Source organism: Trichechus manatus, unplaced genomic scaffold (assembly GCF_000243295.1).
Source record: "Trichechus manatus latirostris isolate Lorelei unplaced genomic scaffold, TriManLat1.0 scaffold00209, whole genome shotgun sequence".
NCBI classification, from domain to species: Eukaryota; Metazoa; Chordata; class Mammalia; order Sirenia; family Trichechidae; genus Trichechus; species Trichechus manatus.
In genome coordinates, this window is record NW_004444145.1 from 3567161 (window position 1) to 3580044 (window position 12884).

The following is a 12884-nucleotide window of genomic DNA, read 5'->3' on the forward strand; positions in this document are numbered from 1 at the left end:
TGGGCGCGGTCGAGGCGCCCAGGACTCAGCCGGAGGGCGAGGAGATCCTTGTCCGGGGAAGCCCCACGGCCGCAGCTCTGTTTTCGGGCCTTGGCCATCCTGGCCGGTTATTTCGGACCTGGAGGCTCCCGGACCGGGTTCTGAGTCCGGTGGGGGGGAGCCTGGAGAGTTAGGGAGCTGCTATTTTTAGCCGGCGCACTGGGCGCGCGAGGACTATTTATAGATCAAACACTCCGCGCTCCCTGCGTCAATGGAACCCCGCGTGCGTCACGCGCGCAGACATTCCAGGCCCCCCTCGCCCCGCCCCCTCGGGCTCCCCGGCCCCGCGCCTCCCTCTGTCCGCCTCCCGCCGGAACTGCGCCGCCCCCCGCGCCCTTGTATGGCCAAAGCTCGCCGGGCCGCGTGCGTCAGTGGCGCCCCCGCCCCTCCCCGTGCGTCACGGAGCGCTTAAGAGGAGGGTCCCGCTCGGCCGGGGAGCCCCAGTGGCGGAGGCTGCGAAACTTGGGGGAGTGTGAAGAGACTGCGGGAGCGCACGCAGCGACACTGCGACTCGGGGCGCTAGTCCCGGGCAGGGGGAGCAGAAGCCGGCCGGGTAGGTTCCCCGCGGGGAGGCGTGCATCTGAGTGGGTCGCTATGTGGGGTTGCTGTGTTAGTTTTTAGGGTTGTTGCAGGGAGATGGATTGTACATGCGAGCAGAAAGGATGTAGGGTCGACGTGCAGGAGGACGGGTGTACGGTGCCGCTTTGGGCTTGGGAGGTAGCAGTTGGAGCGGAATGAGGACCCAGATCGGACTGGAGTCCGCTGGACGCCGGAGGGGCGGGGGGCGGGGTGAGGGGGAGTGTCTGTGCAAGGTGGAAGCCGCAGGGGTTGGGGTTGGGGTTGGCGCCGGCAGTGAGGACTTGTCCAGCAAGCAGCTGGACTTAGTTCAGTCTCCCAGGGTGCCCAAGTAGGCACACGGTGCTCTGGACTTGGGTGCTGATGAGGTTCTCTGGTGCTGGGATCCATCGGACTCTTATCCAGGCTCAGATTTCCAAAAGGGTCTCTTTTCTCCCAGCCTGGGAAGTCTCCTCCCATAATTGCTTACTTAATACTTTAGGGAGTGTGGCTTAGTTTGCAGGGATCCCCACCTCGAAGTTTCTTTCTGTCTGGGTTATATCAGGAGACCTCTGGATCACCAAAGGGAATGGTTAACGTTGGTAGCTGAACTGTGGAGGGGGTGCTTGCTGTGTGTTGGAATAAGTGAGTCTTCTTAGGGGCAGGGGCAGGGTCTCTGGAAGCAAGAGGAGTGTTGCTTTAGCTGTGGCTTGGAGAGTGTGTGTGTCTGTGTGTGTGTGTGTTACTACTCCAGCCCCACATGCTGATCACCTCTGTGCCCCTCCCCCCATAGTATCTGTTGGATCTCACAGGTAGGGTGCAGCCTCAGGCTTGTTCAGTATAACAGGTGCAAACCACCTTGTTGCCAGGACCTGCCTGAAGCCGGATTCTACCCGGTCCTTCCTTTAACCCCGCCTCTTCCTCCTCCTCTCTGTGGGACTGCTCCCTGCCCCCCATGGGGCTGGATGTAGGTCCTGTGTTGTTAAGTACCTGCACAGTCTGGAAGCTGAGGCGGGGAGGGGGGAACAGGTTAGTGGGGGTTGATCCGGATGTGGGACGTCCAAGTGGAGAAACAGGATTTGAATAAGGCTGGAACACCCAGCCCTGTGTGGCTGCCGTTCTCCTCCTCCACCCCAACCCATCCCTGCCCAGGCTTTCCTAGTGCTGGGAGACGTGGCTACCATTATCTCAAGCAGGTGCCCAGGGTTGCACACGTATTGATGGGTGCTTTCAGGTGGGTGGGGCCAGAGCTCCCGAGGGGCTCTACTGATTGAGTTGGTCGTGTGTCAGGCTAGGAGTGGAGCTGCCCCATGCGGGGTCCATGAAGGTGGGATAAGGGCTTGGACCAGAGGACTCCCTGGGCTCTTGACCAGGGGGTAGTGACAGCCTTTGCCCTCATCTGCTGTACCCCTTCATTCATGGTACTGTGTTCCAGCTTGAGTTCTTACCCAGCTCCCCCCTCCACTGGTGAGGCCAGAGTTATGCAGACCCCAGGCAACGAGTGGGGAGAGGGACTGTCCTGGAGCCTCCTCTGCATTATTCTGACCAGTCTCTGAATTTAAGAAACCCCTCAGTAATGCCATCCCTCTTCCTGCAGGCCCCTCATGGTTGCAGGTGAGCAGCCCCCTTTGCCGGAGCCCCTGGATTCTTGAGGGTACAGACATGACCTTAATGCAGGGACCCAGGCAGGGGCAGGCTCCTCTCCTTCCTGCATAACCACCTGCATAACTCTGCTGGACTCTGAGTATTCTCTCTCTCTGTTTTTTTTTTTTTTTTAATGGTAGATATGAGAACTAATTCAATGCCTTATCATATTTTGTAAGAGGTAATAATTTAGTAGACATCTTTATTTCTGTTAGCAAGGATGAATCTGTACTCAAGCTCAGAAATTTAGATGTGTAATTACAAGGGGGAAAATACATGTTGAAGAGAAATTAAGGATTTTAGGCATGAGAGCACTCAAAACAGAGTCATTTTATCTTTTTGTTTTTTTAGCGTTCTCTTATAAAAAGAACAGGAAGGGGAGAAGTACTTAAGGGGTAGCAGGGAAATTTCTCTCAGGGACTGTCCATTCTCCTGGAAGACTGGGGGCTGATCTCTCCCCTCCTCTCCCCTTCGGTCTCTCCAGCATATGGCTTTTAAAGATCTGGAGCCAGGTTCCCTGATCCCTTAGAGAGCTGGGAACTTGGTGGGGAGGCCTGGGTTCCTTTCCTCTTTGCTTCTGAGAGCATCCCTGACAGCAGCAAAGAGTGGGTGCCCAGCCCCAGATGGCAGGACTGAGGTACGGGTGAGATTGGCAGCCATTGCTCAGTCTGTCGGGTGGAGGTGGGGAGGGGGGCAGGCTCAAGGATGGCTGCATCGCCCCTTAGGCTGCTTTCTTAGACAGGGCAGACTCTGGGCCTTCACTTCCAGCCCCTCTTTGTGATCCAAGATGCCTTCTTCCCAGGTTCTGGGGGGGAAGGAGAAGAAGGGATTTTGCAGAAGCCTGGATTGTGCCTGGGAATATTCCCAGGAAGTGCTTGGCTGGAGAAATAACGTATCTGCTCCTGGGGACTGGGCATAAGGCTTTGCATGGCTGCCTCTCCTATCCACCCTTCTCCCAGTCCCCACCTGGTAGAGGAAGGGCATGGGGCTGGAGGAACACTGCTTCCTCCTGTTCCAGCAGAGAAATGCTGGCCGGATGCCCTCCTGAGGGTTCCCAGGCCGACTGGGGTGTGGCTGGCCTTCTGACTGAGCCCACTCTCGCTGGGCCACTGCCCGGGCACTTTGTGGCATGTAGGTTGAGATGGTGCTCAGCTCAGGGGTGAGGATCCTAGGTTCTGTGTTTGGTCATGGCCCTAAGACCTCAGTGTCCCAACTCTTGTCTGGGATTCCTGCCACCTGGTTGCCCTGGGGCCTATACTTTGAAACGAGGCATCAGGCTTCTCACACTGACTCTTCCCCTCCCCTTTCTTGGCTTTTCTCCCACATCAGAGATGCCCTGTATCCAAGCCCAATATGGGACACCAGCACCAAGCCCAGGTGCCCGTGACCACCTGGCAAGTGACCCCCTGACCCCTGAGCTCAGCAAGCCTACCATGGACCTGGCCAGCCCTGAGGCGGCCCCTGCTGCCCCCACTGCCCCCACTGCCCTGCCCAGCTTCAGCACCTTCATGGACGGCTACACAGGAGAGTTTGACACCTTCCTCTACCAGCTGCCAGGAACAGTCCAGCCGTGCTCCTCGGCCTCCTCCTCAGCCTCCTCCACGTCCTCATCATCAGCCACCTCCCCTGCCTCTACTTCCTTCAAGTTCGAGGACTTCCAGGTGTATGGCTGCTACCCAGGCACCCTGAGCGGCCCGCTAGATGAGACCCTGTCCTCCAGCGGCTCCGACTACTACGGCAGCCCCTGCTCAGTCCCGTCACCATCCACGCCCAGCTTCCAGCCGCCCCAGCTCTCTCCTTGGGATGGCTCATTTGGCCACTTCTCACCCAGCCAGACTTATGAAGGCCTGCGGGCATGGACAGAGCAGCTGCCTAAGGCCTCTGGGCCCCCTCAGCCCCCAGCCTTCTTCTCCTTCAGCGCCCCCACTGGACCTAGCCCCAGCCTTGCCCAAAGCCCCCTGAAGCTGTTCCCCTCACAGGCAACCCACCAGCTGAGGGAGGATGAAAGCTATTCCATGCCCACAGCTTTCCCAGGCCTGGCACCCACCTCTCCACACCTTGATGGCTCAGGGATGCTGGATGTGCCCGTGACCTCAGCCAAGGCCCGGAGTGGGGCTCCCAGTGGAAGCGAGGGCCGCTGTGCTGTGTGTGGGGACAACGCTTCTTGTCAGCATTACGGCGTCCGCACCTGTGAGGGTTGCAAGGGCTTCTTCAAGGTACTATGCTCTTCTAGGTTGGGCTCTTTGTAGGAAATGGGGACAGGCAGATCTATCTTCCTAGTGGGGTCTATGGCAGCCTGCCTTGGGTTCTCCTCCCAAATAGTCCTGCCCTGCAGCAAAGGGTGAGACTGCCAGATGGACTCCCCCCAGGGACCCATAGATGGCAGGGGAATGGGACTTGGGGCCAGTAGGCCTGCAGAGAGGGAGGTGGAGTGCGACATGGGCAGAGGGCGCAGGCTGTGGGGTACCAGAAGGGGAGGTCCTAATGGCCAGCCTTTGGCTTTCCTCTGCCTACCATCCCCAGCTCAAGGTCCTAGTGGAAGGGGGGACCCATGCACTCGTGTTCCTGGCATGAGATGAAAAGATCTGGGAAGAGAGCTTGGTGCCTGAGGGCTGGGGGTGGACTCAGGAACAGGCTGTGTGTTTGTCCCAGCTCTGGGTGCCTGCTTAGCTTCCCATCCCCACCCCCAGCCCCTCCTCGGCCCTCTCTTATCTGCCCCAGGACAGGGGCAGATGGACACAGGCATAATAAAAAGTACAGGTGTCAGGACTGCTGGGGGCCCTGGCCCTTAACCTTATGTTCTCGGGTCCTCTCCCTGAGGCAGAAACCTCCCCCAGTGCCCCCAAGACTTTCCTCTTCATCCCCCCCCTTCCATCTCTCCCTCCCCTGACACCCAAATGTTAGAAAAATAGCTGTGAACAGAGAGCGCTTTTGTCTGTGATGGCAGCAGGATCTGGATAGTCCCCTCTCCTAGGCTTTCCCCCTCCCCACCCCACTCTCTGACAGCCTGTTCCGTGTTGCCCCCCCTCCTCCCCCAGCGCACAGTGCAGAAAAACGCCAAGTACATCTGCCTGGCCAACAAGGACTGCCCTGTGGACAAGAGGCGGCGAAACCGCTGCCAGTTCTGCCGCTTCCAGAAGTGCCTGGCTGTGGGCATGGTGAAGGAAGGTGGGTGGCTGTGAATGGTGCCAGACTCGGCCTGAGCAGGTGGGACTGGGCAAGTCCCCCAGACAATCTGCCCTGTTGGGCCAGAGGGGAGGGCATGTGTGCACCTTGTTTCCACCCTCACCTCCAATCGCCTGCCTCTGAGAATGGGAGGTGGCTTTCACTAGCCTGTCTTATGAGGGATGGGGGAGGAGGTCCCTGTAGGGTCCCCTGTGTCTCAGGGGCTCAGTGCTTCCCAGCATTGGTGTGCACATCTTCGGCTAAGGGTACATGAGGTCGCTTTCTCCCTTCCTCACCCTTGCCCATTTCTCTGCAGTTGTCCGGACAGACAGTCTGAAGGGGAGGCGGGGCCGGCTCCCCTCAAAACCCAAGCAGCCCCCAGATGCCTCCCCTGCTAACCTCCTCACTTCACTGGTCCGGGCGCACTTGGACTCAGGGCCCAGCACGACCAAACTGGACTACTCCAAGGTGAGGCTTCGCCCTACCCTACCCTGCTCCTGCTTTGGGAAAGGCCGCTGCAAGCACATTCAGTGCCTAGGTGCACGTTAGAAAGGGTGCCCCCTCCAGCTTGAGACATTGAAAAAAGAGGAGCTCCCTCTGGGCTGACCTGATGGAAAACTGTACCCCTCAGGGGGCCAATTAGAAAAATGTGCTCCTTCCAGAAGGCACACGCAGCCCCGGAATAATATGTGAGAATTGGCAAGCAAGAGCATGGGCTGAATTTCAGTTCTACCGTCTCTCCCGTGATGAGGCATCTGAGTGCATGACATTGCTGTCTGTGGTGGCCTTGTGTGGGGTCTTCATGGGGTGCTGACCCCACTGGACTGCCCTCCTAGTTCCAGGAGTTGATGCTGCCCTACTTTGGGAAGGAAGATGCTGGGGATGTACAGCAGTTCTACGACCTGCTCTCGAGTTCCCTGGAGGTTATCCGCAGGTGGGCCGAGAAGATCCCTGGCTTTGCCGAGCTGTCACCCGGCGACCAGGACTTGCTGCTGGAGTCGGCCTTTCTGGAGCTCTTCATCCTCCGCCTGGCCTACCGGTGAGCTGCCTGCTGTCTGCCTGGCCCCTTCCCCTGCTGCCCTGCCCTCGAGCTGCCCTGAGCACTGTCTGTGTCTGTCACCCACCAGGTCCAAGCCCGGCGAGGGGAAGCTTATCTTCTGCTCAGGTCTGGTGCTGCATCGGCTGCAGTGCGCCCGCAGCTTCGGCGACTGGATCGACAGCATCCTGGCCTTCTCACGGTCCCTACACAGCCTGGTCATCGATCTCCCTGCCTTTGCCTGCCTGTCTGCTCTCGTCCTCATCACCGGTGAGTGGCCAGCACCAAGCTGAGTCCTTGGGGTTCAGGGAAGGGTGGGGGTGGAGGAGCTGATCTGTCCTCAGGAGGGTGCTGTCCTGGGGAGTGGAGAGGGCCTAAAAGCATGGCCCTAGGTGGGCTGGTATCGAGCACTTCCTGGGCCCCTACACTGCCCCCTGCTCATACTTGCCAAGAGTCAGAGAGGGGCAGACACTTGCTCAAAGCAGCACATCTGGTAGATTGCAGAGCTGGGGGCAGGCTCAGCTGCATCTGACTTCAAAGCCCAGTGAAGTCTGTGAATTACCCTAGACTACCCAAGATCCTGGTGTCTCTGGGTGGTGCAAACAGTTAACGCACTTGGCTGCTAACTGAAAGATTGGCAGTTCAAGTCCACCCGGAGACTCCTTGGAATAGAGGCTTGGCGATCTACTTCGGAAAAATCAGCTTTTTGAAAACCCTATGGAGCACAGTTCTACTCTGACACACATGGGGTCGCCATGAGTCGGAGTCAGTGACAGCCAGCCGTGGTGGTGGTGGCACCCAAGATCCAGACTGTGTAGTGTCATGTATGTGGCTTAGGGTTTTTGTGTGTTTTAAAAATGTTTATTAAAGTATAACATGCATATGGAAATGTGCACAAATGATGAATTTTCACAAACTAAGCACACTTACATAACCAGCACCTAGATCAAGAAAGAGCATGTGGCCAGGACCTCTCCTGTGCTCCTTCCTGTCACCATCTCCCCCAGGGGTAACCACTATCCTAACTTCTACCAGCTTGGATTAGCTGTGCCTGCTTTTGTATTTTATATAATTGTTATTATACATTTATGCATGAACTCGTTAGTCGAAAGAGGATGGATTCTTTGGTGTCAAGTGAAGGAGTTTTCAGATACCTTTTTATTTTTTAAAACACCAGAGTCTACCACCACCTTTTTTCCCTTAACTTTTGCACGAAACACTAGCATATAAAGCAAAATTAGAGGCGCCCTGGGCTGAAGAGGGACTGGTGGATTCTAGGGCTAGCTCTTCCTGGGGTGGCCACTGAAACATTGCTGCCGGACACCAGGTCTTCTCAGAACAGTCTGGGGTTGGGGGGCACCCACTGGCCTAGCCAGAAAACCTGGGTTAGTTTTCTTTTTTGTGACCTTGGGGAAACCATGTAAACTCTCTGGGCCTGAGTTTCTCACTTGGAATAAAAGGATAATGAGTGTTACTGCTCTCGAAGGCTTCTGGTGGGACTCAAAAATGGGCTTGTGTGTACGAGCTTTTGCAAAGTGCCAGGGGAGTGTGAGGAGCAGTCAGTGGCAGGAGTTTTAGAGACCTGGGGGAGGCTGGGTCTTTGGGGTGCCTGATCCTTGGATGGGTGGCTAATCCCACATCCTTTTTGCAGACCGACACGGGCTGCAGGAGCCACGGCGGGTGGAGGAGCTGCAGAACCGCATTGCCAGCTGCTTGAAGGAACACGTCTCAGCCATGGGGGGTGAGCCCCAGCCGGCCGGCTGCCTGTCCCGCCTGCTAGGCAAGCTGCCCGAGCTGCGAACCCTGTGCACCCAGGGCCTGCAGCGCATCTTCTACCTCAAGCTGGAGGACTTGGTGCCCCCTCCACCCATTGTTGACAAGATCTTTATGGACACGTTGCCCTTCTGACTTCAGCCTGGGAACATGCGTGCACAAGCGTGTGCGCTCGTACACCACCCCACGTGCCTTTAACCCATGACCCATGAACCCCAGAGCACCGCCCCCCAGAGCTGGGCTTGAGCTGCAGACCGACTGACCTCCTCTTTTGCTCTAGGAGGTCGGCAGGGAGCTCAGGCCCTGGGGGTGGGGGGTGCATTCGTGGGAGTGACCCCTACTATTTGTCTTACCCCTAGCCCACCCCTGGCCTTCATGTTTTTGTAAGATAAACCATTTTTAACACACACCGCCATGCTGTAAATAAGCCAAATGCTGCTGTAAATACAGGAAGGAAGAGGTTGAGGTGGGAGTCGGGGTTGGGAAGAAGGGGGCCCCCCACCTGCCTGGGCTAGTCTTTTCCAGCCGTCTTCTACTTGCTTTCTCTTCCCAGCCTCCTTCCACATGTACATAAATGTCACTCTAGGAGGAAGACAAATGACAGATTCTGACATTTATATTTGTGTATTTTTCTGGATTTATAGTATGTGACCTTTCTGATTAATATATTTAATATATTGAATAAAAAATAGATATGTAGCTGAAACTGGGATTTTGTCTTTCTGATACCCTGTCTCCTGCCCCTTACATACGTGCACACCCATAATTATATAAGTAGGAGAGACAGGGCTGGCTCTGGATAAACCTTGGACTTAACCAACCTGAGTTAACAGACCTCAGTTTACTCATTTATAAAAAACCAGTAACCAGTTGCCATCAAGTGGGTTCCAACTCATGGTGATTCCATCTATGTTTGAGTAGAACTGTGTGCTTCATAGGGTTTTCAGTGCCTGCTTTTTCCGAAGTAGATCACCAGGCTTTTCCAAGGCACTTCTGGGTGGACTCCAGCCACCAACCTTTTGGTTAGCAGCCGAGAGAGTTAGCCATTTGCACCACCCAGAAGCTTATTTGTAAAAGCGGGATAATAATGACATTTGCTTCATGGGGTTGTTATGTAAACACTTAGAGAATAGTTTCTAACACATAGAATGCGTCAGATCAACTTGATGGCTCATACATGGTGCCTGTGGTGGAGGCAGGCTAACCAAGGGATTAAGAGCTCTAGAAACAGACCAGGCTTCAGGGCTCAGGGTTGTCACTTAACTGGTTCCTAACCTTGGCAAATTATTTCATGACTCTGATAATCAATTTTCACATCCATGAAACAGGAAAGGGGATCGACCTGAACTGCCAGAGCTGTATTAGAGGAGTGTGTTTGTATAGTGCTCAGCGTAGGACTGGGTATAAGCAAGCCAAAATGGTAGTAGCTGTTGTCACTCTGGAAGTGTTTTTTTTCGATCTCCATTCTCAGCATTCCTTCCCATCCCCCTGCCACCCAGCCAGAGGACTCAAGGAATGGTAGCCCTTGCCTTCTTGTTAAGATTGTTCTGTGATCCCTACCTTTGTCCAGGTGCCCCCATATAGGTTCTCCAACATCTAAGCTCATCAGTTGCTTAAAATGGAGATTTAAAAAAAAAAGCCTTTCCCATACAAAAATTTATACGTACATTGTTATGTGATTCTAATTGCTCTCCCCATACTGTGACAGCACACTCCTCCTTTCCACCCCTGATTCCCCATGTCCATTCAACCAGGTCCTGACCCGCTCTGCCTTCCCATCTCACTTTGGACAGAAGCTGCCCGTTTAGTCTCTCGTATCTACCTGAGCTAAGAGGCACACTCCTCACGAGTATCACTTTATGTTCCACAGTCCAGTCCAATCCGTCTGAAGAGTTGGCCTCGGAAATTGTTTTAGTTCTGGGCTCATAGAGAATCCAGGGGCCATGCTTTCCGGGGTTCCTCCAGTCTCAGTCAGACGATTAAGTCTGGTCTTCTTACTAGAGTTTGAGTTCTGCACCCCACCTTTCTCCTGCTCTATCTGGGACTCTGTTGTGTTCCTTGTCAGGGCGGTCATTGGTGGTAGCTGGGCACCATCTAGTTCTGGTCTCAGGCTGATGAAGTCTCTGGTTTATGTAGCCCTTTCTGTCTCTTGGGCTAATACTTTCCTTGTGTCTTTGGAGTTCTTCATTCTCCTTTACTCCAGGTGAGTTGGGACCAATTGATGCATCTTAGATAGCCACTTGCAAGCTTTTAAGACCCCAGATGACTCTCAACAAAGTAGGGTGCAGACCGTTTTCTTAATAAGCTTTGTTATGCGAATTGACCTATATGTCCGCTGAAAGCATGGTCCCCAGACCCCTACCTCTGCTACTCTGTCCCTCAAAGTGTTTGATTATATTCAGGAAACTTCTTAGCTTTGGTTTAGTCCAGTTGTGCTGACTTCCCCTGCAGTGTGTGCTATCCTTCCCTTCACCTAAGATAATTCTTATTTACTATCTAATTAGTAAATAACCCTCCCCCTCCCTCCCCACCCTCGTAACCATCAAAGAATGTTTTCTTCTGTGTTTAAAACTTTTCTTGAGTTCTTTTAATAGTGGTCTTATACAATATTTGTAAAATGGAGATTTCTTGACTCTGCCCCCAGACCCTCAGATCTGGTGAGGGATGGAGCCCATGAACCTGTATTTTTAGGAAGTGAATCTGATGCAGGTCTGGGGCCATCCTTCTGAGAAACATGAACCTAAATCACCCAAGGCCCAAGATGGCTGGCCATCACACAGGGCTTGGTCCTCTTTACTACACTCAGTGCTCATCCTGCCTCATAGACTTCTCAGGGATCTGACAGGGGCCCTGAAGGCAGTGACCCCCATACTGGTTCCTCACAACTCTGATAACTGGCTGGATGGGGGTCAGCCCCTGCCGGATGGGAGTCGAACAAAGTAGTGCTCTGTTCAGGAGAAGGGGAGAGGTGCTGGCCTGTCCCAGACTGTAGTCCCACAAGGGGTCCCCAGTCACATACCCTCATTTGGGTTTTGAGAAGACAGTCCTGCCTCAAGCCTTCTGAAGGGTCCATGTATGGGGTGGGGTGAGGGGAGGCCCCTGAGTCCTACACACTGAGACCACTGCCCCCAGCAGTGCAGTGGACTTCCAAGAATATGTCCCTGGCACCCTACCAGAGCTTCTGAGTGGACCTTTGTCAGCAGCACCAGCGCCTGGCAAGGTGCTGGGAAAGGAGCCTCAGATGGGGATTCAGGAGATCTGGTTCTGTTCTCAGCTCTGCCCCCACTTTCATGCTGCTCTTGAGCCTTGGTTTCCCCATCTGTTCAGTGAGGAGGTAAGTCTGGTGGTAGTGCCGTGGTAAGGAGCAGAGCTTGCTGAGACCACCAGCTGTGACCAGACAGCTAATGTTTATTCAGTGTTTACTACATGCCAGGCACTGTTTCAAGCACTTTATATGTATTCACTCATTAACCATTATAAGTGCTGCATTTATAGATGAAGACACTGAGGCATAGAAAAGTTAAGTAACTTGCCCCAAATTCCACAGCTACTAAGTACTGGAGCTGAGATTTAAACCCAGGCAGTCTAGCTCAAGTTCTCACTCTTAACCACTCTACTGAGTGGCCTACCTATGAGGTAGGGACAACCATGTCTTCCTCGTAAGGTTGTAGCAAGGGCTAGAAATAACGTATGAAAAGAACCTAGCCTACAGTGGAACATAATATGTGGTAGCTATTATCATCACTAGGTCCCTGAATAGCACAAATGGTTTGCACTCAACGAAGGTCCCTTGGTGGCGCAAGTGGTTTGCACTCAGCTACCAACTGAAGGTTGGCCGTTCAAACCCACCCAGTGGTGCCGCGGAAGAAAGGCCTGGTGATCTGGTTCCATAAAGATTATAGCCAAGAAAACCCTGTGGCGCTCAGTTCTACTCTCTAACATATGGGGTCACCATGAGTTGGAATTGACTCAAAGACAAGGAGTTTGGTTTTTTCTTTTTGGTTTGTTGTTTTTACAAAGAAGAGAAGTCATTTCAAACAAAGGAAATGACTTTCCCAATGTCACTTAGTTTGTAAGTAGCTGAACTGGGTGTATCTGGTGACTTAATTGCTAGTTCTCCCTACCCAGAGCCTCACAAATAAAAGGAGTTCCACTGATGGTGTTTTCTTCAGTTCCTTCCCAGGACTTTGGCAATTGAGGTACAGAGTGGGGGGCTGATTCCCCCAGCCCCACCCTGCCCCACCCTGCCCCACCCAAGGGCTGGAGCCTGGAGGCAGGCTCTTTCTTTCCACTAAGCAACTGGAAGAACTGGCCTCCAAGTCTTGCTAGGGGCCGGGAAAACGAACAAGGGGGCATTGAGCTTGGTGGGACCTCACAATGGCTGCTCTGTCCCAGCTGGCCGGGGGCTGGGCCCGTTTCCGACGGGGGACAATAGTCAAAGGGCAGTGACGCCGGCAGGGCCTGGAATCCCGGGCGGGATTTTCCAAGTACTCAAAGCCTGCTGTTTGTCCTCACACGGAGACCCAGGAAGCCTGCCTCCCTATCTCCCCCCACCCCACCCACGCTGGGCCCTGTGCCCAGAGGCCCTGGCCCCCTCCCCAGCTCTGAGATGCCACTGTGACTGGGGAGGGGTGGTTCTGGGGCTGGGGTTTGAGTGTGAGCTCTATATCCC

The 12884-nt window shown here is 54.3% G+C and overlaps 1 protein-coding gene across 3 annotated transcripts; it reads left to right on the plus strand.

The window, feature by feature from the left end:
• Positions 1-435: 435 nt before the first annotated feature.
• NR4A1 (nuclear receptor subfamily 4 group A member 1) lies at positions 436-8921 on the plus strand. Of its 3 annotated transcripts, XM_004388354.1 has the most exons (8): positions 436-592; positions 1407-1561; positions 3568-4454; positions 5277-5406; positions 5720-5871; positions 6240-6442; positions 6531-6709; positions 8091-8921. In XM_004388354.1, the coding sequence occupies exons 3-8, from the start codon at positions 3570-3572 to the stop codon at positions 8345-8347; spliced, it is 1806 nt and encodes a 601-aa protein (XP_004388411.1). In that variant the 5' UTR covers positions 436-592; positions 1407-1561; positions 3568-3569; the 3' UTR covers positions 8348-8921. The 3 variants fall into 3 exon arrangements, with proteins under 3 accessions (XP_004388411.1, XP_004388410.1, XP_023598193.1); XM_004388353.1 differs by lacking the exon at positions 1407-1561 and having other exon boundaries at positions 442-592; XM_023742425.1 differs by having other exon boundaries at positions 487-4454.
• Positions 8922-12884: the final 3963 nt, after the last annotated feature.